Raw genomic sequence first — 24,497 nt, forward strand, 5'->3', positions numbered from 1 at the left:
GTGGCTCTTTCTTTCCGAGGGGTCTGCCAAACAAAGACACATTCACTCAATCCGGTTGTTTTACTGTGGTCAGCCTACTATTAAGACTGTCTTTTCTAATTCTGTTGAAGGCATTTGTCAGGGGGCGGGAATGGGTGGTGGAAAAAAACAGCATGTAATTTTGAATCAAGTCCTTAAATCACATAATAAATGTAGGTTATAAGACCGTGGCCATACTGAAAAGTCATCAGAAGTGTTGTTAGTGTCACCTTTTTTTTTTTTATTGATTGGCATCCATTAGCAGGACAGAGTGCTAAGCAGAAGTGGTGATTGGTCAATACGGGGCGCTGCCAATAATTTTGACACACTAATTACTCTGCTCCCGACACTAAAACCCCCAATTTGACACACCTGAAGGATAATAATAATAACAACCAACAGGCTCAAGATTGACTGACTAGTTTGAGGTTTTGACTGTCAGTTTTGAAACATTTTTGATTCATTTCCCACTCCTCCTTTTATAATGAGATTGAGCAGCAGTGGTTCATGGTTTGCGCCAGTAGAGAAAATCATCCTGTATCAAGGGAGCATGCTAACGTGTCAGATTTAATTTCATCTTAAAGAGCCCTCAGGGATAGCATTGTTTGTGGGGTATTGTAGTCAAATCCTGTGAATTAATGTGTGAATGTAATCACAGACTGTCAGCAGCAGCATTTGGGGAGGGTTTTAGCTCCCTGAAATTATTCAAAATCTTGATTCAAATAAATAAATATGATCGGTTATTATACTTTGTTATGCAGATGGGAGATATATGTATAGTGAGAAGGAGATGGCAGTGTTGCTGTTTTATTTTTGTATTTTTTTTTTTTGTATTTTGATTTCAAAATCCAATTATTGTGTGAGACTAAAGCTGAACTTAAAATGGCAAAAAATAATCAGAAGTCAGACTCATTTCATAGATGGACACTATGTTGAAATTAATCAAATTATCGACGCATCGCATCGAACATAATCGATTACATCATAATGACGTTGCTTGATCTATGTCAGAGCAGCCTCTTACCGGGTTGGACTTTCACACTGCGTGCCACTGCACCCGGTGGCCTTATTGTAGCACCGTGGTAATTTTTTAACTTTGACTACTGTGTGACGTATTTTTGTGCAACCAATAGAATCCAAGCGAGTGAGTGTTCTGTCTGCCACTTCGAAACTCGCACACACACAGCGGGAATGGAGAAAAAGCTGATCTTTCCTGAGTGTCCAGAGATCTAAAACACAACATTATAGTCTTACTGGGAGTTTAGAAAAACATGCATAATTTTTTGTGCATTGGGCCTGACAGCGGTTTTAGATTTTCTCCATAGCAGAAAAACAGACTGTGTTGAAAGCGAGCCATTATTTGGAGTTCTTATATTATATTAAATTGTTACAACGACAAATCTCTCATATAGTGGGGGAAACAAGTAAAGACAATGGGGGGAACTTTTAATAGGTCCTGCCCTTGACCTAGAACATTTTGCATATGACTAACAAAGCTTTCAAACCACATATTTTGTGTGGTGTTATATGGACAGAAGAGCGCCACATAAATGAAGTAATTTATTTCCAATGAAATAAGAAGTATGACTTTTTATGGGCTACAATGTGTGAAGATCATTTAGATTTTATGAAGGACCAATGGAGGCTAAACACCCTTGCAGATAATTAGCTTTAAATCGAATTCTGCCTGCCTGCTGATCCCCCAGGCCGGTCTGCTGCTGCTGGCATATTTTTAATGTTTTAGAATTGAAGATGACTGGCGAGCTTCCAATTTCCTCAATCTAAATTGGCCTAAATCAGTAGCCCTAAATCAGGGCTACTTTAGTACTCACTGAATCTGCGATGGCCTTGTGTACAGACTCTCACCTCCTTGAGAGGGTGGCAGGTTACTGATTGCATGTCAAGGCTCTGCTCATGCTAATGTGACGAGGTGGTGGACAATGCATCCATTGATCTTCCTTGTCCTTGCGTTTCAGAAGTGCCATGCTGACACTGCGCCCATTTTGGTCACAAGTAACAGAAAATCAGCCTAATTTTCCAGTGTTTAATGTGTGGACTGGTAGAGTGTGGAGCTGACTGGCCTTATTATTGATCTAATCTAATAATATCTAAATATCTACACCAACAATTACACTTGTAATTATATTTGGCCCACAAGATCACTTCAAATATTTATTAGACCTGGCCTATGGTAGACGTCGTGTTCACCACTTTCACTACAAATGTTAGCGTGTGACACAGACATCACAACTTGAGGCTGCTGTAAATGCTAACCCTAAACTCAGAAGGCTGTATAAAATAAGAGACAGCATTTTTTTTTTAGTTATTTTCCATATGCGATTTATTTTAGCATTTTGAGTTTCCTCTACAATTAGTGCAACGTGTTTTCGCTGTACGAATACTATTAAAAGGGGCTTTATAATTAATCTATTAAAGTGAAAGAATTGCATTAGTGAACACATCATGCCATTAGATTGCAGCACTAATTGCACTAATATTGGCCGTTTGTCATGTCTTGAGTCGGTGAGGGACTGGAGAGATGGAGAAATAACTGTTCATTTGTAATAATTAATGCAGATACTATCATAGACCAACAATAGTATCTATTAATAATCAATTTTATTACTGTCATACTATAAATATTTTCTCATCCTTTGTATTACACACATTATATGTTAGTTCTAATTATGTTTCTGTGTGTGTGTGTGTGTTATGACATTTTTCAATGACATGCCTCTCATTCTTGTCAGATGATGTCTTGCTAATGAGAGTTCAGTTGCTGTGCAGGAATGAACAAGAGAGCATGACAAAATAAAGAGCGTGCAGAACTCCTTGTTCAACTTGGCCTAGCGGCTAAGGGGGCAGCCCCGTAATCGGAAGGGTTCGAATCCCGATCTGCCGAGGTGCCACTGAGCAAAGCACCATCCCCACACACTGCTCCCCGGGTGCCTGTCATGGCTGCCCACTGCTCACTCATGGTGATGGGTTAAATGCAGAGGACTGTGTGCACCGTGTGCTGTGCTGCTGTGCATCACAAGTGACAATCACTTCACTTTCACTTTCAGTCATGTTTTCCTGCCTGTCCACACGTACATCAGTGTCTTTGAATGTGATCTCAATAACTCCTTTCTTCATGTTTAGCAATCTGACTACAATTTGTTTGTCTTGAATGTGTCACTAAACTTCACTACTATAAATCTCCATTACATCACTGAAATGTAAAGGGAATGGGCTGTATTATTGGCCCGTGTTCCTGTTCAGCTGTGTTTTCCTGGGGTTGAGACACTCGCTGAATGTGTCACTGTGTTTATGTGTGTGAGGGAGTGTGTCATGAGGTGAGGAGCGGATGGGACATGGAGTCTGAAAGTGTCACTTCTGTTTAATCTCATGCTGGGCTGGCTGCTGTTTATTCACTCCGTTGTGTGCACACATTTAGCAGGATAGAAAAGAGGAACACACCACTGGAAACTGGAAATGTACCAGGCCAAGGCACAGAGAACAGAGTGGCAGTCCATCAGTCCATTAGGGCTGGGCAGCATAAAATACAAGAACAGACCATCTCATTAATAGCATCCAGGCATTTCAACTATTCTAATTTTGCAAAGACTGTAATTGATTAGGCTAATCAGATTATAAATTGCATAATTATAAAACAGCTCCTATTTAGCTACCAGCTTTTACATTTAGCGTGAGATTATTTAAATAATGTAGCAAATAATAATCAAGAAATATACTTAATATACTTTGCCAAGGACCAGCACTGATAACCAGGCCAAATATTTTAAGGCTGTTATATCAGCAATTGAGCATGGTCTCCAGTCAGGCCTGCTTTCTTCTGAGAGCAGATATTCCCTGCTGCAGAGAAGATTTGCTATTTTTTTTTTTTTTTTTGCAGGAATGGACAAAGGATCTTATCAGGTCACCATTTCAATGTTGCAAATAAATGTACTCTTTACCTTTTATCTATGGTGAAATGGTCTCGGATTTCTAGAATATGTGATGTCAGGTTTGTGGCTGCCATTCGTCTTCTTGTCGCTGTGGTGTATTACACACATCCATGAGCCACTATCAATATGTGGGAGACTTGGGATTTCTGGCAGCCATGTGTCTCCATTTAAAAGTAATGTAAATACCCACATAAAATACGCACATTTCTTCCATTTTGATGCCCATAGCCGATCTCTGAGATAGAGCTGAATTTTGATTAAATTTTCACTCAGCCCTACTGCACAGCTTAAAAGGAAGGAAAATGTCTCAAGCTACTTACAGAATGAATGCGACAAGCATGGCGCGTGTGCCTGAAGAGCAATATTTCGCTGTGGCCAGCGAGCCTCTGTAGACACTACAGTCAAAACTGAATGTTTATGAACTTTGACCTCTGCACATTGCGACATGTGGCAAATAGAAACAAAGAAACAAAGGTGAGCTCTCAAAAAAAGATGGAGGTTTATTGTAGACACTAGGGAAGATGTGCTTCCTGCCCCCAGCAAAGAGTCACCCCTGAAGCCAAGATCAGGCCTTGTTGTATTCTGAATTGCTGAAAAGTGTGTGTGTGTGTGTGTGTGTGTGTGTGGGAGAGAGAGGTATGCATCTGTGCTGAGTGCAGAAGGTGAGGTGGTGGGGAGTCACAGCTGGGTGCCCTGCTCTGTTTTGGTCTGTCGCTGTGGAGGAAGTCCTTGTGACGGAGCATGAAATGGTGTCGGGTGGCAGCTGCAGGAGAAGGTTGTGCTCCATAATCTGTAAACACTGTGGAGCTTGGTCAACGTTTATCACAGATATTCTCGTCTCTCTCTTTGAAAGGGTTAACACAAGGGTTACAACACTGCATCGTTGTATTAATTTTATCCAATTATGATAAAAATGAATTGAAAAATGTAATCATTTGGAATGGGAAAGTATATCATGAGAGCTTTAATCAGGACTTAAAAGTTACACCCCAGCCTGACAAGTACAGCTTTTTAAAAGCCCGAACCCGACATTATTGTGGCGGCGGATGTTTCATATCTGGCACGAGTCATTTATACAGTCATGGTAGGGCTGCATGATTTGGGGAAAAAGACATATTGCGATTATTGAGATCAATATTGCGATATGCGATTGCGATATGATAAACATACAAACTACTTATAACCTGAAATGCCCAGTGCTTTCAAAATACAATATTCTACAAAATTAAATAAATCACAAAAAACTCTTTTACATTACTGTCGAACGACAAACCCTGGTAAGGCTAAACAACTGTTTTGATTATATTTGGCCATTATAAAATCCCGTATTATAGTTCTTACGTTTAACCAAAACGTTGTTTGGAGGCTGACACAGGGATGCATAGCTTTGCTAGCTTAGCTAAGGTTAAGATTTGTAAACTGAGGTGAATTTCTTTAGGAAACCTTCAAATTTTGAGAAGTTAACTAAACAGCTGAGAACAGTCTAAATAGTTAATGCCTACGTTTAGCCAAAACATTGTTTGGAGGCTGACTTGAACACAGGAATGCATAGCTTCGCTATATTAGCCTAGCTTAGCTAAGGTTAAGACTTATAAAACGGGATTTTCTAATGGCCAAATATATTCAAAACAATTGTCCAGCCTTGCCTATGAAATGTAATCCCCGGGATCTGGTTTGGAGCGTACAGCGGTTTGTACAGCCCCAAGCAGCACAAAGTCATGTGACCAAAAGTATTACACAAATACTGGTTTTCACAAAGTTCTGAATGTAATGAAGAGTGATCAGATGAATTGCAAAGTCCCTCTTTGCTATGAAAGTAATTCCCAAAAACAACATTTACACTGCATTTTAGCCCTGCCACAAAAGGACTTGCTGAGATCATTTCTGTCAAGGCTGGAGCTCATTCTTTCATGCTGATTGAGTTAGAATAGCAGACTGGATGCTTTACAAGGAGGGTGATGCTTGAAATCATTGTTCTTCCTCTGTTAACCATGGTTACCTGCAAGGAAACATGTGCAGTCATGTCATGCGTTGCATAAAAAATTGCATAGTCATGCATTGCATAAAAAGGGCTTCACAGGCAAGGAAATTGCTGCTACTAAGATTGCAAGACTGCCACCAGTACAGAACATGCTAAGGAATGGCAGCAGGCAGGTGTGAGTGCATGTGCATATACAGGAGGCGAAGACTTTTGGAGGATGGCCCTGTGTCAAGAAGGGCAGCAAAGAAGCCAATTCTCTCCAAGAAATAAATCAAGGACAGACTGGTATTCTGGTATTAACGTACAGGGATTGGACTGCTGGGGAATGGGGTAAAATCATTTTATCTGATTTCCGATTGTTTGGGGCATCTGGAAAAATTGTCCAGAGAAGACAATGTGAGTGCTACCATCAGTCCTGTCTCGTGCCAACAGAAAAGCATCCTGAGATCTTTCATGTGTGGGGCTGCTTCTCATCACTCACAATTCTGCCGAAGATCACATGAATAACGAATGGTACCAAAACATCCTCCGACAGCAACTTCTCCCAACCAACCAAGAACAGTTTGGTGTAGAACAATGCCTTTTCCAGCATGATTGATCACCGTGCCATAAGGCCCCTGCTGTACTCCCTGTACACATACGACTGTGCAGCCACTACCAACTCCACCACCATCATCAAGTTTGCTGACCACTCTGTTGTGGTGGGCCTGATCTCAGACTACGACGAGACGGCCTACCTGGAAGGGGTTGGAAATCTGGAGAGCTGGTGCCAGAGGAACAATCTCCACCTGAACGTCAGCAAGACAAAAAGGAGTTAATAGTGGACTTTAGTACCAAGCAGGAGAGGACCTACCAGACCCCTGTCATCAACAGAAGCCCAGTGGAGAGAGTGGACCGCTTCCGATCGTGGAAGGACCTCAGGTACCCCAACAATGGACTTTTCTCTCTGCTGCAATCAGGGAAGCACTTCCACTCCCTGAAGTCCAACACAGAGAGAATTAGGAGGAGCTTCTTCCCGCAGGCTATACAAGCTCTCAACAACAACACTACATAGAACTCTAATAATAAGTGAAGTGCATACACTCCAGCACTTTCACTCTCAATCCCTCTGGACTCTTTGCACAAAATCACTTGCACAAAATCATATTGCACAAAATCTCTGCTCTTTTTACTTTTTTTTCTTTCTTTTTTAATCTTTATACATTGACTTCCACTCATTTGCACACCTTCACCCTACCTGTTACACATATTTTTTGTTAAATACATAAAAGTGTGATATTTGGTTATGTTTGCAATATATGCATATTGGTTTCCATTGTATATTTGCAATACTGTGGTCTGTAGCTTTTCAGCATTTCACTGCATATCATACCATGTATGACTATGTATGTGACAAATAAAATTTGAATATGAATTTGATGATTCTGCTAGCTACACCAGTCATGCAGAGGTAAGATTTCAAGCGAGTATCAGTAGTGTAGTCTTTGGCTGCCGGGGCGCTCTGCACAGGATCATTGCATTGCTCCTGCGTTCGCCATGTGATGACTGTTTACTGGTTGGCAGCAGTCCACCGTTTACGCTGTGCCACAAAGTCTCCAGCCTGCAAACGTCAGTGCATGACAACAGCCAGACACTGCTGATGGGTGTTGGAAAATTGTCGGACATAAATCAGTATATGCTGCATGACTTACAGATGCTTGCTTCTTGAGACTTGCTGGATAATAGCTTTGGAATCACTGCTATTGAATTAGGCTTAAAACACTTAAAGTAATGCTATCATGGCAGTCTAGATGGACTTCCTGTCATTAACCTGGGCTTTTGAGGGCGTGGCAGAGAGGCGGCTGCTGAAATATCCTTCGACTGCTGTGGTCCGTTATCATTTCAGTGGAGACTCCAGTAACCATTAGCCTAAACAGAGAACTGAAGACACTGTCCAGACTGTAGAATGATGAACTCCATTTACTTCATCACTTTAAAACCACTTTACTTGCAGGACTGAATTTCATCCTATATATTTCAATAAATACATATGAAAAATTATATCGTGAGACCTCCCCATGCCAATGACTTAATGATGTACCAATGGTGTACAAATAAAGAATTTAATTTAAACTGTGATGTATTAATTGTGATTGTCTAATAAATAATATTACAAATATAATTTCAGTGTAATGTCATAGGACTTCTAACCATCTGTATTTGGTATAATAATAATAATAATAATAATAAGGGCTAAAGGATGGCATGGTGGAGAATTCGCATGCTCTCCCCGTGTTTGTGCTGCCTTCATTCAGATTTTCCTACTGTCCAAAGAGATGCACACTAGGAGAATTGGTGACTCTGTGTGTGTGTGTGTGTGTGTGTCTGCATACCATTTGTATGGCTGATGCTCCACCTTGTGCCCAGTGTCTCAGGATGGGCAACTGCAACCCTGAGTGGCACTTAGTGGTTCTGGACAGTGAGTGATGATAAATTAATAATTTAATATTATGAGTGCATTTATATTATTAATAAAGACTGGATTGTACGTGGAATTCTGTCATCACATATATTGGGGGCATTGTTGGCCTAGCGGTTAAGGAAGTTGACTCATAATCGGAAGGTTTACTGGCTCGAATCCCAAACTGCCAAGGTACCATCCTCACACACTGCTCCCCAGGCGCCTTTTACGGCACGGAGGACGCATTTTATTGAGTGCACCATGTGCTGTGCTTCACTATGACAATCACTTCACTTTCATATTGTCTGATGGACACAAGCAAGTTTAATATAGGTCTCAGCACGATGCAGTGACATAACATTTTTTTTTCCTTGTTCATGCCATTTATTCATTATTCACATTTATTCATCTTAATTGAGCCTATTTGTACATTTTGTTTACCCCTTGAGCTAAATCGTTGTTTCTGACAGGAGTTTGGTTTTCCAGAGAATTGTTCTCCACTCGGAGAGAAATGGTTCTCCGCTCAAACCTCAATTCCTCATTCTGTCATTTTGTTCTCCAGACTGACTTTAGTGAAAACCATCATGATTTACATTTTTGGGCAATAAAGCCTCTTGTTTTATTCCTGAGTGTCTGTCTGTTATGAGCTTAAATAATGCCACTTTGGCTCAGAGCTGTTCTTTTTTGGTCATATTGCAGGGTGTTGTTTATGCTGAATGAATTACTGCTGCTGTTCTTTTCTAACTAAAGTAATTTTGGACACTCTTTTCAGAATAGATTTAACTAGATCCCACGTCTAATAAATAAAACTGTGTCATCACTGTCACTTCCAGAAATATTACTTCCCTGGCATCCCCATCAACCAAATCAGAGCTAAAGAATTACTTTTCTTTTCAATCTTTCACTTTATCAAAACATTACATTTTATCCAAACAGACAGTGACAATTTTGTTTCATGCAATAAGGTCTTCAGCGATGGCCAATCAAATAACAGCAAAATGTAGTAAACTCACTTCTGCCTCCCGCTAGTGATGCATGATTCCATTTACATATGTAGGAATGGATTTGTGGCGACTGAATTTTAATTGAACAGCTGTCCTGCATCCAAATAGAAGATATGCTATGACCATGGTCTAAATTATGGGTGGGACTCACAATCACAATATGGCCCACAATAATAATATTATATCACCATACAAGGATTCTGCAGTAATCTATATAAATATATTGTGACAATCATACATCACATAAACAAAATACCTGTGAAAATAAAGAATTCCTGTATTTTGACTTCGTCAGACAAACAAGTTGAGACAGTAAGTGCAGTCTGTCTTATAACTTATAAAATGCCATCAATGTGCCAGGGAACTATGTAAACAATGTTGTGTCAAAGCATACATTCCTTTATTAAAAACACATCATGTTTTAGTGCATAGCTGATGTATTTACCAGTTCTTTTTTATGGCAGCGGTGGCCAAGCATTCCTGCCTTATTAAATTACTGTGCAGCACCCTCCCGATCCCACCACATAATGTGGTTCACAATTATACCTCAGTATTAAAAGTAGCTCTATAGTTATCACGTGCTATTTCTATTTCATGTACACTGTCATCAACAAGCAGCCTTCACTGTCAAAACACACCTGGCAGTGCAGCAAAAACAGTCCCTTCAGACGCGCTCATGGAAAGCTGTGGGTTTCAGAGCCACAGCCAACCAGGTGTACGTGACACTTCTGTGGTAGCATCTCCCGGCAGAGCTTTCTCTGCCATCATTCTGCTGGCAACTTCCTCTTCAGAACATTTTTGCTCGGCAGGCACTGGTAATTCATTAAAATATCAATTTTACTGCTAGTATATTGATTATCATCCCACTATATATTGTTAAATCGCTGTTTTGTTCCACACCTAGTCCAAATATGAAGGCATGTGATTGGCTGGTCAGACTTGGCAGTGTTGTACATGTCTGGATTTAGGCAGTGAGATAACGGGGCAAACGCTGACTCTTTATGTATCGGCCCATTCAGTCTTCCTCTATGGCCATGACTGGCCATGTTGCATTATGTGGAATTTGTTAGCAGTGGGAGACTTCTTTTCTACTTTCACTAGTCCACAGATAGAACCAGGACCCCAGCATGCCTTTTTTACTCTCCTTTTGATTTCATGCTTTATATTGCTTCCAACAAAGAGAAAAAGCTCATAAATACCAACTTTAAAAATAAAAACAGGCCACTGTGTCACCAGCCTGAGCGTTTAATTCCAGAAGCAACAGTAGCACTGAACAAAACAGCTAAAGGGAGAAAGGCCCCCTACCACCCACCCTCCCTCCCATCATTGGCATGCACTCCTGATAATGAGAGAGCCTGCATAAAGGTGCCAGCGGGTGTTGCTAGGCAACTGCATCAGCATCACTCCCAGTCGTCTGAAGTAGAAGGAAAGCAGATTGCATGGTGTGGGGGTTTGGTGAAAGAAATGCTCATTGTTACAGCTTCCTCACGTTCACACACACAATTTATAGAAACCATACTGAGGGTTGGAAGAAATGATGGCCCATGGCGTGTGATGTTAACCGAGATCATGACTCATCACTACCACCATCCATCCAGCAACTGACCAGTATAATCGATTATTAAAATACTTATTAGTTAGTGATCAGTAATTAGTTGATTGGATAAATTTATTACATCATCAGGTTATCAGGTAAATTAATGTAGTGGGTACTTCATTTCTATTAAAACGAAATTTTGTCATTTTGTCTTTAAGTTGTCTTTAAGAAACCCTAGTTTCTGCATTTTTTATCTATATTATTCATCAGAATGAAATGTGGAGCTGTATTTCATTAAATTAATCTTTCATGAAATGTCACTTTCTTTATCTTGTAAAGCCACTACCATCAGAACCATCAGAATAATTGCTTATACAATTTTTAAATAGATGAAACAGTGATACAGGAGAAGATCTCTATATACACACACAGACCTCCTCCAGTTTATTTTATTTTTGGTTGTCCTCTCCAAGCCAGGGACTCCTGGGGTGTGAGACCTCAGAAATTATGAACATTCTGCAGCTCTCTCTAATATCATTGCAACTGAGATGGAAGTATTCCTCAGACACCTCCTGTCATATAGAACTCAGGATTGGACGGTGGCTGTTCATGGGAGGGGCTTATTGAACGGTCACTTTTTGAGAGCATCTTGCTGGGCTACCATATTATTATTATATCATATATAGTGTTGACAACCTGAAACAATGAAACATCCCAAATGAAGGCCCCCACATTGGGTCACAGCTTTTAATATGGTATTTCAACTCCAGATAAACTCACAGAGTTGTGCGGTTAGCAAGGAACCCATCTTAGAGCACCTCTGTCATTACCCAGCTATTAGCCCCACTACATCAGTCACGTCTGTCCCCTGCAACAGCGCTGTGGAATTCATCTTCTGCTTCACTGCGGGCTAATGTTCCTTTAAATGGTTTAGCCATGGGCAATTTGGTGCTTTTCGACAGGGGAAAAGATGGTAAAACCTACTCTGTTACCTCGGTTTGATGAAGTGACTTGCTCTAGTCATCCCAAAATATTTTTAATCCTGCAACCGAATATAGCATTTGAGAGTAAAAGCTCTCTGGCTCCATGTTATTGCAGTGTAGAATATCCAGCAGTGTGTCTATATGGCCTTCAGAGAAATTAGAGACTTGTATACATGGCTTCGTAAGAGCCGGGAATTCTGTGAAGGTGGGGAAAAGCAGTTGGCATTGACATTCCGGTCACAGGGTGGAGGAAGTGCTTGATTTTACAAAAATATACAAACTGTGCATACAATAAATTAAAATGTTTGACTTGATTGACAGCCCTAGTAATTCTTCTGTACAGTACTGTGCAAAAAGTTTGCAAGGACCTGCCTTTTCTCATCTGAGCCCAACTCAGCCAGTATTGATCCAGTCAGACCTGCAGCTTCCTGTCTGGCTGTTTCCAGATGGGTCACTGTCCTCCAGAGACCCGAATCCATCTCGTTCACTCTGTGCTTTATTGGTCCCTCAACCCAAAGCAGTTTCATTTGACTGGCTGCAGCCTGTCTGCTTGACCCGCCTGTGGTGACGGATCAGATGCGAGTCTGTCGATAGTCGACTCTGTGCCTGGCAGATTGATTTTGTTCGCAGGGCTTATGTTGTTGTGCTGCCACATTGAGTGAAGATTTAACTTTCCTCTCTTGTGTTGTGACATGTTTGCCTTGCTGAAAATGTGTTTTTACTGCCATTCGTTTTTCATCTCCGAATCAGTGTTTTATTTCTTTTTTTTTATGTGGTGAATACCACACCATCTCTAGACGTGCCCACACAGGCTGAGCTCCAGCAGACCCAAACTATATTTCTTTCACTTTTCCTTTCAGTGCTGTTACTTACTTCATCTATTACATCTTTTTTAGGCATTACAATCAGATTACTGGACACTGGATTAAAACATGGATTTCCAGTGGTGCTTTTATTTAGTTTTTTTTTATTAGGCCCAGTCTACATGAGAACATTTTTCTGTAAAATGCGGGAAGAGAACTAGACTCCAAACAAGGAGAAAGGGGAGGTACAGCGGAAGTTAAGGGACGTTCTCTTCATCTCCATGTGTGGACACCAACGCTAAAGATAACGCTGCTCAAAAAAATAAAGGGAACACTTATATAACACAATATAACTCCAAGTCAATCACACTTCTGTGAAATCAAACTGTCCACTTAGGAAGCAACACTGACAATCAATTTCACAAGCTGTTGTGCAAATGGGAACGACAACATGTGGACGTCCCCAATAAAGGCGTGGTTCTTCAGGGGGTGACTACATAACATTTCTAAGTTGTCCTCGCATTCAACTATATTAAAAACAAAATATTTAATAAGAATATTTCATTCTTCCAGATCTAGGATGTCTTATTTTTGTGTTCCCTTTTTTTTTTTTTTTAAAGCAGTGTATTTTTCCCAATCCAGGTGTTTATTTGCGTTGCTTGACCGGCCTCACGGCTAGAATGAATCTCTGACCCCCTCAGAAGAGAAAATCATCTTCACAGCCATACGGTTCAAGATAAAATTACGTTTTTTGACACATGGAATGCTGAAGTTTTAGCTCTGCTGAGCAATTTTGGTGTTTATGGGATGTTGTGGTAAAGAGCTGAACATAAAAGTTTGGGACATGAGAAAAGACTAATAAATTAAATAAAATTAATTTTCAATTGTCAATTATAAATGTGTTTGTCTTAAGACGACGTGCATGTGTACCAGGTTTGGTGCATGTAGGTTAAACTGTCTTTCCACAGGAAGAAAAAATGCTTACATCATGTTTGAAATGTTGGCATTTCATGACATCATGGTTCAACATATGATAAAGTCCTTATCAGTGCTTCAAATGGAACTTCTTGACAACATCCTGCCCAAATTTGACCAAGCATGATATAAAAAAACTAAACGCTCAAACTTCCTGTGACCAGTTGGTGGCGCTATACAAACTGCCAATATTTACATTGGCAGCTTTGTTGGGCTTGGTCTCTTCATATGCCAGGAAATTTTCTATGTGGGTCTTAAGTCAAATTTTAAATTAAGATAAAAAATTCTTGTGGTATCCTGGAAAAAAAACTGCAGAAATTGTAATAATTGGACTGGTGCACAAGGGGATGAACCATTTTTTAACTGTATTAAAGTTGCCAGATTTCCATTATTACAAGACTCATTTTGGGTTTTTAAAATGTAGTCTAGTGTTTGAATCCAAATGTTTCTATGTTGTTCTTCGCTTTGACTAGATGTAACGCAGAAATGTGCATCTATGCACTCTAAGATGCATTTATGAAGAAGACCGTTATCTGTGTGTGCAGAGGTCCAGATTTTCATTCTTATTGGCTTTGTGCCATTTACCCATGTCTGTTGCCAGAGATTTTCTAACCCTTCTCCTGACACCTTGTTAAAAATAGACATCTTTTTGAATCATGGTGGTCTTTAGTCTCATCTCAGTGGTTCAGCAGCTGAGGATAAACGGCCGACGCATTCAGAAGTAGAGGGGGAGAGTGAAAACATTCTGTGCTCTTAATCATCCTCACTTTTCAATTTCATCCCGTCTTCCTCCGAACCACAACCAAACGCCACAGATGTTCCTGTCAGTTGTGGCAGAACCCCGTTTCACGCTGCCCTGCTTTCCCCCCATCCGCAGCCAGACGTGCGAACGTGAGTGGAGAGCCAACGGCCCACTTATTATTCCAGGATCCGATGTACACCTGCGTCCAGTGGCCGTGCTCTCTGGTGCCATCGGCTTGAGCTTTCATTTTTAGCTGTCTGCTCCTGCTGCTGGGTGGGAGGGGTGGGTCTTATATTCATGAAAGGGCTGATGCCGTACAGAACAGCGTCCCAGCCAGTGTTTTAAACATGAAACCCGATGCCAGACTGATTTAGGATCATTATGTGAAAACTTTTCTGCTCTGACTGATTAAATGTTTTGTTAGGAATGCAGCAGAAATAATGGCTTTATGGTGCAAACAGGTGGGTGGTGCATGGACTCTGAAGCAGGGGAATGGGTAATTACACAGAAAAACAAGCATGACGTTTTACAGGAGACTAGACCATATCAAAATTCCCACTAGTGAAGTGAAGAGGAACTGAAGGTGACATCCCCTGTTCTGATGGCAACAGGAACCAGAACCATCTGGATTTTTAGTGCCCTGTGTGTAGGGATGGAAGAGCCAAGTGAAGCCTCATTTACAGACTCTGAGAGACTTGAAACTGGAGTGACCGGATGTGTGACAAGAAACCAGCTGCATTTCTCCTCACTTTAGATGGGGTGAGGAGTGAAGAGGCGACCTTTCTTCTGATATTGGGAGGCTGGGTCAGTTAGATCCGTCTGATAGACAAGCGGAGATGAGTGTGGAGACAGTGTCTCCAGGAAGAGCTGTTATGAGTGTTATCAGCATATCAGTGGTAGGAGAAGCCATGTGAGTGCATAATCAAGCCACGGGAGGCAGTGAGGATCGTGAATAGTTTATAGCCGTGATGTGAATGCGATTACAAAATGAGAACCTGAAATGCTCACATTTTAAAAAGCAGCATGATATTGTTAGAAAATATTAATAAACAATGTAGACGCGGACCGGTCTTTGTGTACATGTAGGAAATGGGACAGTACCTGAGGGGCTCCACAAATCTTACACCCACCCACACACAACTTCAGAGGAGCTGTTTGCAGTTGCTTTCTGACTCACCGGGACTCTGTTTGTCTTCTTTTTCCTCCCCCTCCAGACTTCTGCCATGGCTGCCAAACCCCACCCACCCCTTATGAAGAAGCACAGTCAGACAGACCTAGTGAGCAGGCTTAAGTCACGGAAGATCCTTGGAGTTGGAGGCGAAGACGATGATGGAGAGGTGCACAGGTCAAAGGTTAGCAGGGACTGTCTTACTTCTTTTTTCTTCTTACAGATTAAATTTTTAGCAAAGTAATTAAGTATTATCTCGGAAATGTGAGGTTTGTCAGTTCCATTGTTGTATTTCATTTATTTATTTTAAAATGAAATTTCCGTGATTAAGGTCCTATTGCCTGGCCCAAATCTCAAATAACTTTCTGAACTCAACATCCAGTCCAGTCCTCAGTCTTTTTAAACAAAAGATATAAAGATTCATGAGCTGATATGGAGGCTCTCATTTCCTGTTTGGAGGATTTGCCTTATATCTTGATTGCCAGTTAAGGTTTTGAAAATCCTGAATCCATTCCTAAAATACTGTTTTTTTTTTGTTTGTTTGTTTTTTTTACATCTTTGGTCCTCAACAACAATAGTTCATTATGAGAGAATGAAAATACTGTATAGGCTTCAAATACATCAGAACACTAAAAAGCTAGAACACTAGAACATTAAAAAAAAAAAACATTTCTGTCCTCACTGGCAAGAATAACTGGACAATCAGTTTGATTTTGCATAAGCACTGCTGGCTAGTTTATGAAACAAAAGAAAAGCGATTCATTTATAAATATTTAACACATATAAAAATAAATCTGTGTGGATCACATTTGTTCATTAGATTACATTTGAATACAAAAATATTGATATTAGATGCCTCTGTACCGATACAATATCACCACAGATAATATCACGACAATTAGCATGCCTTTTCTTTCAAGACTCCCGAGTCATCTGGGCTCTTCACCAGTTAAGGCTGCTGGCTCTACATAGCCTGCTCCTTTCTTATCAGGCTGCAACTGATACCTCCTCCCTATCTGCATCACGCTGTTCTTTCACCTAAAATATTCATCAAAACCCATGGAAAGTGCAGCCGGTGAACTCAGAAGGTTGATTCCTTCCGGCGGGGCCATGTTCTCTCTGCCAAAATGCTTTCTGAACATTTCATTTCAATGTTTGAGACCATGGGTCTCCCGTGGATAAAGGTCCACAGCGGAACAGGAAGAGATCATGGAATTTCATCCTGACATCCTCCATCTGTTATTTCCCCCCAAAAATATTTAGTTTAGTTTATTTATTGTGATCTTGACAAATGCTCCTGCCATCAAGATAGAAAAATTGGAGTTTGGTGGAAAAGCATGGTCACACAGCATATAATGGGTTTTGCCATGTAGACGTAGTGATGTTGACATTGAACTACACATTTTCACATTTTCTGTGATCCACAGACACCAAAAAGAAATGGAAAAAGACAAACAGAAGCAGGAAGCAATTTCTCTGCCCCTCAGTTTTCCTGCTGTTCATTATGAAGGGAAGCAGTATCCCGTGATCTCCCCGGCTGGAAGAGAACGCATTTCCTCTTCCTCTGTGTGTGTGTGTGTGTGTGTGTGTGTGTGTGTGTGTGTGTACTGAGCCTTGCAGCATGAAGAGTTGAGGACTGAGGAACAGTTCAGCCTCATTTAGCTCTTAATGACCAGTGGAGACAGTCAGATGGAGGCTGTTCTTATTAGGTTGTACTGATGTGGTTGAGGGTGGTGTGTATGTGTGCGTGTGTACAGTGCAGCTGGGAGTGCAGTTATGGACACGTTGTGTTTGTTCCTGTGAAAAACAGCAGCTGCAGGTGATGCAGAGGAAGTGCGATTCATCATCTCCTGTCCATACAGCTGACGAGAGCCAGCAAATACACACACACACACACACACACACACACACACACACACACACACACACACTCTCTCACATTTTCTTATTCCACGGCCACAGACAAAGCATTCAGGTGTATGTAAATGCCCCTAATTATAGATACACAAACACTCACACGCGTACCTGAGCACAAACTCATTCTCATTCATTCAGGTGTAAATAAATCGTATTTCCCCATTATCAAAGTAGTGAAAGTGAAGTGGCTAATAATAATAATGATGAAATCAATAGTGTTTAAATAAGCAGTGTTTAAATAATTTATAATCTGTAGCCTTAAATAAATTACATTTATTTACAATTCCAGCATTTACAATCAGTAGTGACAGGGACAGTCACCCTGCAGACACTCAGGTGGTAAGTCTGGTTTGAACCTGGTCTTCTGGTTCATATGCAAGTGTGTTACACACGCTCCAAATGTGAAAAGGGAGTGAATGTATCTGTTGCTGTATTGTACTGGGAAAATCACTTTAAGCAACTCCCACTTCTGACCTTAATACTGACTGAGACAGATTCACCATTAACACAGTGAGTTCAGCAAGGAGGAGAAAAAGAAATAGTTGGAGTGTGACAGAATCTGAAATATCCTGAAGAAAAGCCATTTCCTGTAATTGCCACATGTCCAGGCCCCCATGACCCAACACGTCATCCGCTGTCGCTCAGCTGTAACGTCTTCCTGACACCTCCGAACCTCAATTGATGGCATCCTGCCCTCCTCCAGTCGCCTTCCAGGATGAGTCACCATGCAAACCTGGACCCGAAATCAGCCCCCCCACCCACCTCGTATGCTGGCCTAATCGCTGTAGAGCATTGCTTCTACAAGGATCACCTTTTTGATTTTCACCTCATGATTTTCATATTAACTGTACTTCACTGAGGATATTAAATCTAAAAACCTATACTGCATGTAAACAGCAGCTGTAAATATTAACAACTGTCTCTTGTTTTACATTTATGGCATTTTACCAGAGGCACCTTTCCAGCGCGACTTAAAATCAGTAGTGACAGGGACAGTCCTCCTGGAGACACGCAGGGTGAAGTGTCTTGCTCTGGGACACAAGGATGTTCTTGCAGATAAACTCCGAGCCTGATTTGAATTTTGTATGTTAATGCTGTATGTGTCTGGTAATGTGCTCCAGACAGTCATAATCCCTGCAAAACGCAACACGCCGCTCAGTCATGGCCTGAATTTAAATCAAGGTATTGGTGGACGTTTGAAGCTCTACCTCATAACTCCAGAGCTGCAATTTCTCGTAGAGCTGCAATTTCTTTGCTCTGCGCAGTGTAGTTTTTATTGTTCTTATTAGCTCTAAATCTACTGGTAACTGAGTCCACCAAAACACCACAAATGTTTGCCGTTTATTGCGGTAGTTAATGTTGTGTATACTTCTCGTAGCGACGCATATACATCTCCATGGTTAAAACAGGTTCTGCTCCTGGTAATGACATGTAAAACTTACGCGTTACTCCTCATGTTTACAGATATCTGTGGAAACGCGGTTGTCTGGAGACTTAAAACATTTTCACACCATGTTTACATGACAGTCATGTAAAGTTATTCATGTGGTTTTGGCGGTTGTGTAGTTACTTGCCTGTTTTTTTTTTGTTTTTTTTTTTTAAAGGACTCATAATTTAGTTAAGGATCACATCACTGCCTGTGTCATTTTCTTGCGCCTCACACACACACACACACACACACACACACACACACACACACACAATGATGTTGGTAGTTCTCACGTAGCACTTAAAGTCCTACACATGCTCTCTTGCAGTCATAAGGTATGCATGTAATTTTAATGTGTAGGCTAATATCTATTTGCATACCAATAACATTTCTGAACATCATGGACATTGAGTTTGCAATTCCTCAATTTATTACAGCAGTTTTATTTACTAAGCTTTTTGAATTCATTTCATTTCATTTTTCTCTGGTTGCAGATTTTGGTTTTGTCTTTTGAAAAGTTACTTTATACTTTTAAGTATGTTTTAAAGCCTGTACTTTTTACTTTTACATGAGTAAAAAGGTTATGTCAATGCTAACTTTTGCTAGTCTTTTTAAACAGTCTTTTTAAATAATTGTACTTGCATAAAGAATGTCTGTACTTTTGACACCTCCTGTGTGTGTGTGTGTGTGTTTAACTTTTCAATTGTCTGCTCAGTGTTAAATCTTGCTGCTTTCCACCTACAAGAGCTGCATGCTGCCCTTTTTTCACACTCATTTCAACACTGCAGTGTTTCAGAAAAGTGTGTATGCTTTCTCACCTGCTTCTCTTTCCCCTATCCATTCATCTTACCTTCTTATATTTCCTCTCATCTACATACACGCTGTCTCTCTTTCTCCCACATTCTTGCTGTCTCTCTCTGCTCTCTCTTTCTCACCCACCTACCACAAACCTCCTGCCTAGGGCGGGCCGATTATATGATCTTGAGCAATGATCGCAATAAAATTGGAATATTTTTGTATTTACATTACTTTGAAATGACTGGACATCCCAAGTCTCCCAGAAGTTCCTTGAGTCTCCCGCATATTGATAGCAGTTTCTTGATTGCAGAAAACCAAATAAAATATCCAGGAAACTAGAGCAAGCAAAGAAAAGCATGCGGGTGAGACAGCAGAGTGTACATCATGTACTTGAGAGAAGGGCGAACATGATGGAATAAGTGAGAGTGATGTTTCAGTCTAGGGGAAAAAAGGTTTTTAAAAATCAAATCGTTTGATATGAGAGAGTATATTGTAATTATTGTGATTTATTTATTTATTTATTTTTGGTCTTTGGCCATATCGCCCAGCTCTACTCCTGCCTGTTCGGAGGGTATCAGACTCATTGGGACCGAAAAAGCAAGACAAATAAAGGCCATGGCCTTCGCAGCAGCTGAGATCAACAGGGAATTATCAGGCCTTCTTCGGTCAGACACCGCAGCTGAATAGACCTGCTACACACACACAGAGTCAAAATACAATATAACTCAGGCACTTCATCTGTCATTTATTACGAAGTGGGCATCCTCTGCTGATGCTGCAGCATTGAACAAATGGAGCTTCGGTTCTATTTGCAGATGGGCACATCACACAATCATTTCACTTTTCATTTCTATTCTTTTTTTTTTTTTTTTTTTTCCACTTTTGTCCTTTTGACTGCAACAATTAACAGGACAGAAGCCCCTCCAGAGGGCATGATTTATACCACAATAGACCTGACGTGTATAAAAGCCTGCTGGTGTGCTTCTATATGTAAATAACAGAGGCATATAGTACTTTTGTGAACGTTAGTTCACAAATGTGTGTTAATAATGTCATGTATTTACTCTATGAAAATGTTAAAATGTAAAGCAAGTAGAATTGTATCTAACTATGCAGCACAGATTCCTTAAGGATTCCTTCAAAGGATCAAACTATATAATCTATCTATGGATAGAAAACCAGTTCAGTATTATGACAGATTGAGATCTGTGGTATAGTACAAACTTTTTGTTCAGAATTACCTATTGAACTATATGTGATTTTCATAAACAATATGTAGCAATTTGTTTATTTAGTCCATGAAAGGCCAAATATGGTAGGATATTTGTACTAAATATAAACTCATAAGGACACTTCTATTAAGTCACGGAAATTTTTTTTTTTTAGTTAGAAACAATGAGCATAAGCTTCCATCAAATCTGTGAGGTGGGTGTCCTGGCAAGCTCATCTCATAGTTTTGCTTTATATATATTTGTATGTTTTATGATTAGTTGTCAGACAGACATAATGCACCATGTATACCCATGTTCCATTAGTAAAAGAGAAGTTTTTTTAATTAATGGATTAATGGATTTTTTTTTCCCCTCAGATCAGTCAGATGTTGGGCAATGAGATTAAATTTGCGGTGAAGGAGCCAGTGGGATTGAGGTAAGAGACCACAGTGCCTATGGCTATGTCTGTATTCACTGAAACCTTCATTGTTATGTAATTATCACTGTTTCTCCAGGTTGAGAAACAGACGTTAAACTCATGTCTCGTGTAGAGACTGTACTCTGCCTTTTACATGAGTACATTTACAGCATTTATCAGACGCCCTGAAGGCAGCATAAGTCTCTGTTTGTTTTACTGCTGCATTACCAAGATCTATGTGCAAAATGGTCTGTGAGGACCTTGTCAACTGACCCCAAAGTCTCTGTCTCTCCCCTGCAGGCTATGGATCCTCTTCTCAGCAGTGGTGTTCACGGTGGTGGCTCTGATGGTGAGTGGCGAGTGATGACAGGGGCTTCCCCTGTGGAGATGGTTACATAGAGATGAGACTTAGAACGTCTGTGGGTCCGGCTGACCTTGTCGGGCCTGTCTACAGACCCCCAGCAAGGAGATGACATAGTTTCTCAAATCCTGGAAATCATAATGTAACTAACATATCTCTGTGGTGATATGCGATCAGATGGCATGGTCTATCAAAATGCCTTTACATTAAAACCCACTGTCAGGTGAAGGGAATAACATGGATAATCGTGTAACTATGGTACCTCCTCAGATGGTGGGAACTATCATTTCATAAAGCGTGGAATGTGGTCATTTTGAGTAAATGGTTTATTCTTTTTAACCTCTGGCTCCTCCTACAAGTTGCCATTATTTGATGGACTATTCCGAAAAGAAAAATTTCTGGATTTCCGTGTGTGTGGAACACTGAATATTCTTGAATTCTGAAGCACAGGGCTGGGTGGGGAAGGGCAGGCAGTGACAGAAGCGCTGAGATCAGACCTGATCTGACTGAATTTTGAATGTGAGGATCCGGCATCAAAAAACTGAACTACATGCTGGTTATGATAGAACGGTGCTGGACCATGGAACCACGATGGTCTGATGAATTACGTCTGGACGGCGGTGAGCATTTGTGTGGGTAGTGTGATGCACTGGACGATGTTCTGCTGGGCCCTGTGGTTTTTACTTTGATGCGTACCACCCAGTGGACAGAATGCAGTGATTTTCCAGGTGAGATAAACGGTGGAGAAAAGGAGGAGATGGACGCTGTGAGCTATTTATAGGAGGGGGTTTCAAATAGTCCAGAATTAGGAAACTGGGTTTCTGGAAGCAGTCAATCTCAATTAATATCATCTTTTGGGGGAAGGACATAATTTGACTCCAGCAAACAAGCCTGGCCGCGCAGTTCCTCTTCTCCAAGAAACAGATGACATGTTTGTATCTGTTTACTTTTGTTAATCTTTTTGTGTGAAGTGTGTTACAAAATATATAATGACTGTACTTTATACTTTATACTCTGTTATACTCTAACAGAACAGGTATGAAGAAGAGAAATGGACTGCAGTACACAAGCGTAAATGTAAAGAGGTGTGTGTGTGTGTGTGTGTGTGTGTGTGTGTGTGTGTTTTCTCCTGCAGGCTCTGGTGTTTCCTAACCAGCTGTATGAAGTTGTGTTTGATGCGGAGCAGACGGTCACCAGTATTTCAGTGCGGCTGTATGGAGGAGCAGTTCTCAGTAAGATCTGCTCATCTCGTCTCACCCTTCCCATCTTCACTGCCTGTCCGTTCCTCTTTACATGTCAGGGTTCTGCTGTCGACACCCAAGATGCCGCACAATGCGCATCTTGTAAAGCCTCTAGCTGTGTGGGAGTGAGCGGAGGAGTGAAAGAGGAGGAATTTTCTTTCGGATAAAATCCGAGTCTGGATTGTGCCCGTCACCCCGTCACCCTGTCAGTCCTTTTTGTCACTGTTTTCTTTCAGTTCAAACATCCTTGTAGGAGGGACTATCTGACCCGACAGAGGTTATTGGGAGTGAACAGAGCTCGAACGGTCTGGTAATTGGTCCGTCTTGGGGCTGGCATCACCCTGAGGTGGCATCATGAGTTACCGAGGAAGATGATGTCTGAGAAAAAAATTCCCAATTCTGTCCCAATTCTAGCCTCTCTTTTAGTCTACCCATCTTCACCTTCCCTCTTCTGCTTACTCTCCTGCTTTCTGCCACCAGCTCCCCAGCTCTGTTCCAGATCATGGTGGGGAGGTCAATGTGTGTGTTTTACATTTTCATTTACTGCATTTATCAGACGCCCTTATCCAGAGCAACTTAGGGTTAAGTGTCCTGCTCAGGGATACAATGGTAGTAAGTAGGATTTGAACCTGGATCTCATAGGCGAGTGTGTTACCCACTACTACCATCCTGAGTTTTACACCCAGAACAGCCACACACAGCAGATTTGCTTTTTATAAAGACGTCCTGATGCTGGAATATGATAAATCATAGTGCTGTAATGGAGCATAGGGTCTCGGCATATGATATACAAAAATTAGGATGTTTGATTCAACTTTTACTGCTGACTAAATTAAACTGTAAATGTATCACCGTGATAATGGATCATCTTGTGTGTGTCATCTGTGTGTGTTTGCAGGTCTCTCCCTCATCATGTGGAACGGTCTGTACACCGCAGAAAAGGTCATCATTCAGTGGACTTTGCTCAGTGAGGCCTGCTATTTTGCCATTCAGTTTTTCGGTGGGTGGCTGTTTGGGTGTCATCCCTCATGTTTGTTAATGTGCTCTGCCCTCATATCATTGAGCAGGGCAACATTGTCCCCTTGTGGCTGTGCATTTACAGCACTTTTCAGGAGGGAAAATGTATTCATGTTTATTTTATTCTTGCTTATTAATCCCATATTCAGTTTTTCCACATTGCTTCCACACCAGAGGTCTTCATTGTTCTTCTAGGTTTTAATACATTGCACATGGAAAGTAGACTAAACACACAAAAAACCTGCAAGAACTTTGATTACTGTTTAAGTGCCACAATTACTGAACAAAACTGCATTACACTTATTGAAAACTACATTTAAACTGTAGTTTACCTTTCTGTGCTATAATAAAACTACCAGCAAAGCGCCATTTCTGTTATCTTTACTGGCAGTAAATTAAAACCCAATTCCAATTGTGTAAACGTAAAGAAAATTGACCTTGTAGTTCGAATTCTGAACCACCAAGGTGACAATGAGCAAGGTACCATCCCCACACGCTGCTCCCCAG

At 40.8% G+C, this 24,497-nt stretch overlaps 1 protein-coding gene across 2 annotated transcripts in view; it reads left to right on the forward strand.

Moving 5' to 3' along the window:
* Positions 1-24,497, forward strand: part of tp53i11b (tumor protein p53 inducible protein 11b) — a 38,911-nt gene that overhangs the window by 11,715 nt on the left and 2,699 nt on the right. For both annotated transcript variants that reach the window (XM_028986438.1, XM_028986439.1), the window contains 5 exons: positions 15,645-15,782; positions 21,331-21,389; positions 21,672-21,720; positions 22,868-22,964; positions 23,872-23,973. In XM_028986438.1, coding sequence (XP_028842271.1) covers positions 15,654-15,782; positions 21,331-21,389; positions 21,672-21,720; positions 22,868-22,964; positions 23,872-23,973 — 436 coding nt within the window. In that variant the 5' untranslated portion in view covers positions 15,645-15,653. The remainder of the gene's footprint in view (positions 1-15,644; positions 15,783-21,330; positions 21,390-21,671; positions 21,721-22,867; positions 22,965-23,871; positions 23,974-24,497) is intronic.

The sequence above is a fragment of the Denticeps clupeoides genome, chromosome 7 (assembly GCF_900700375.1).
Source record: "Denticeps clupeoides chromosome 7, fDenClu1.1, whole genome shotgun sequence".
Lineage (NCBI taxonomy): Eukaryota > Metazoa > Chordata > Actinopteri > Clupeiformes > Denticipitidae > Denticeps > Denticeps clupeoides.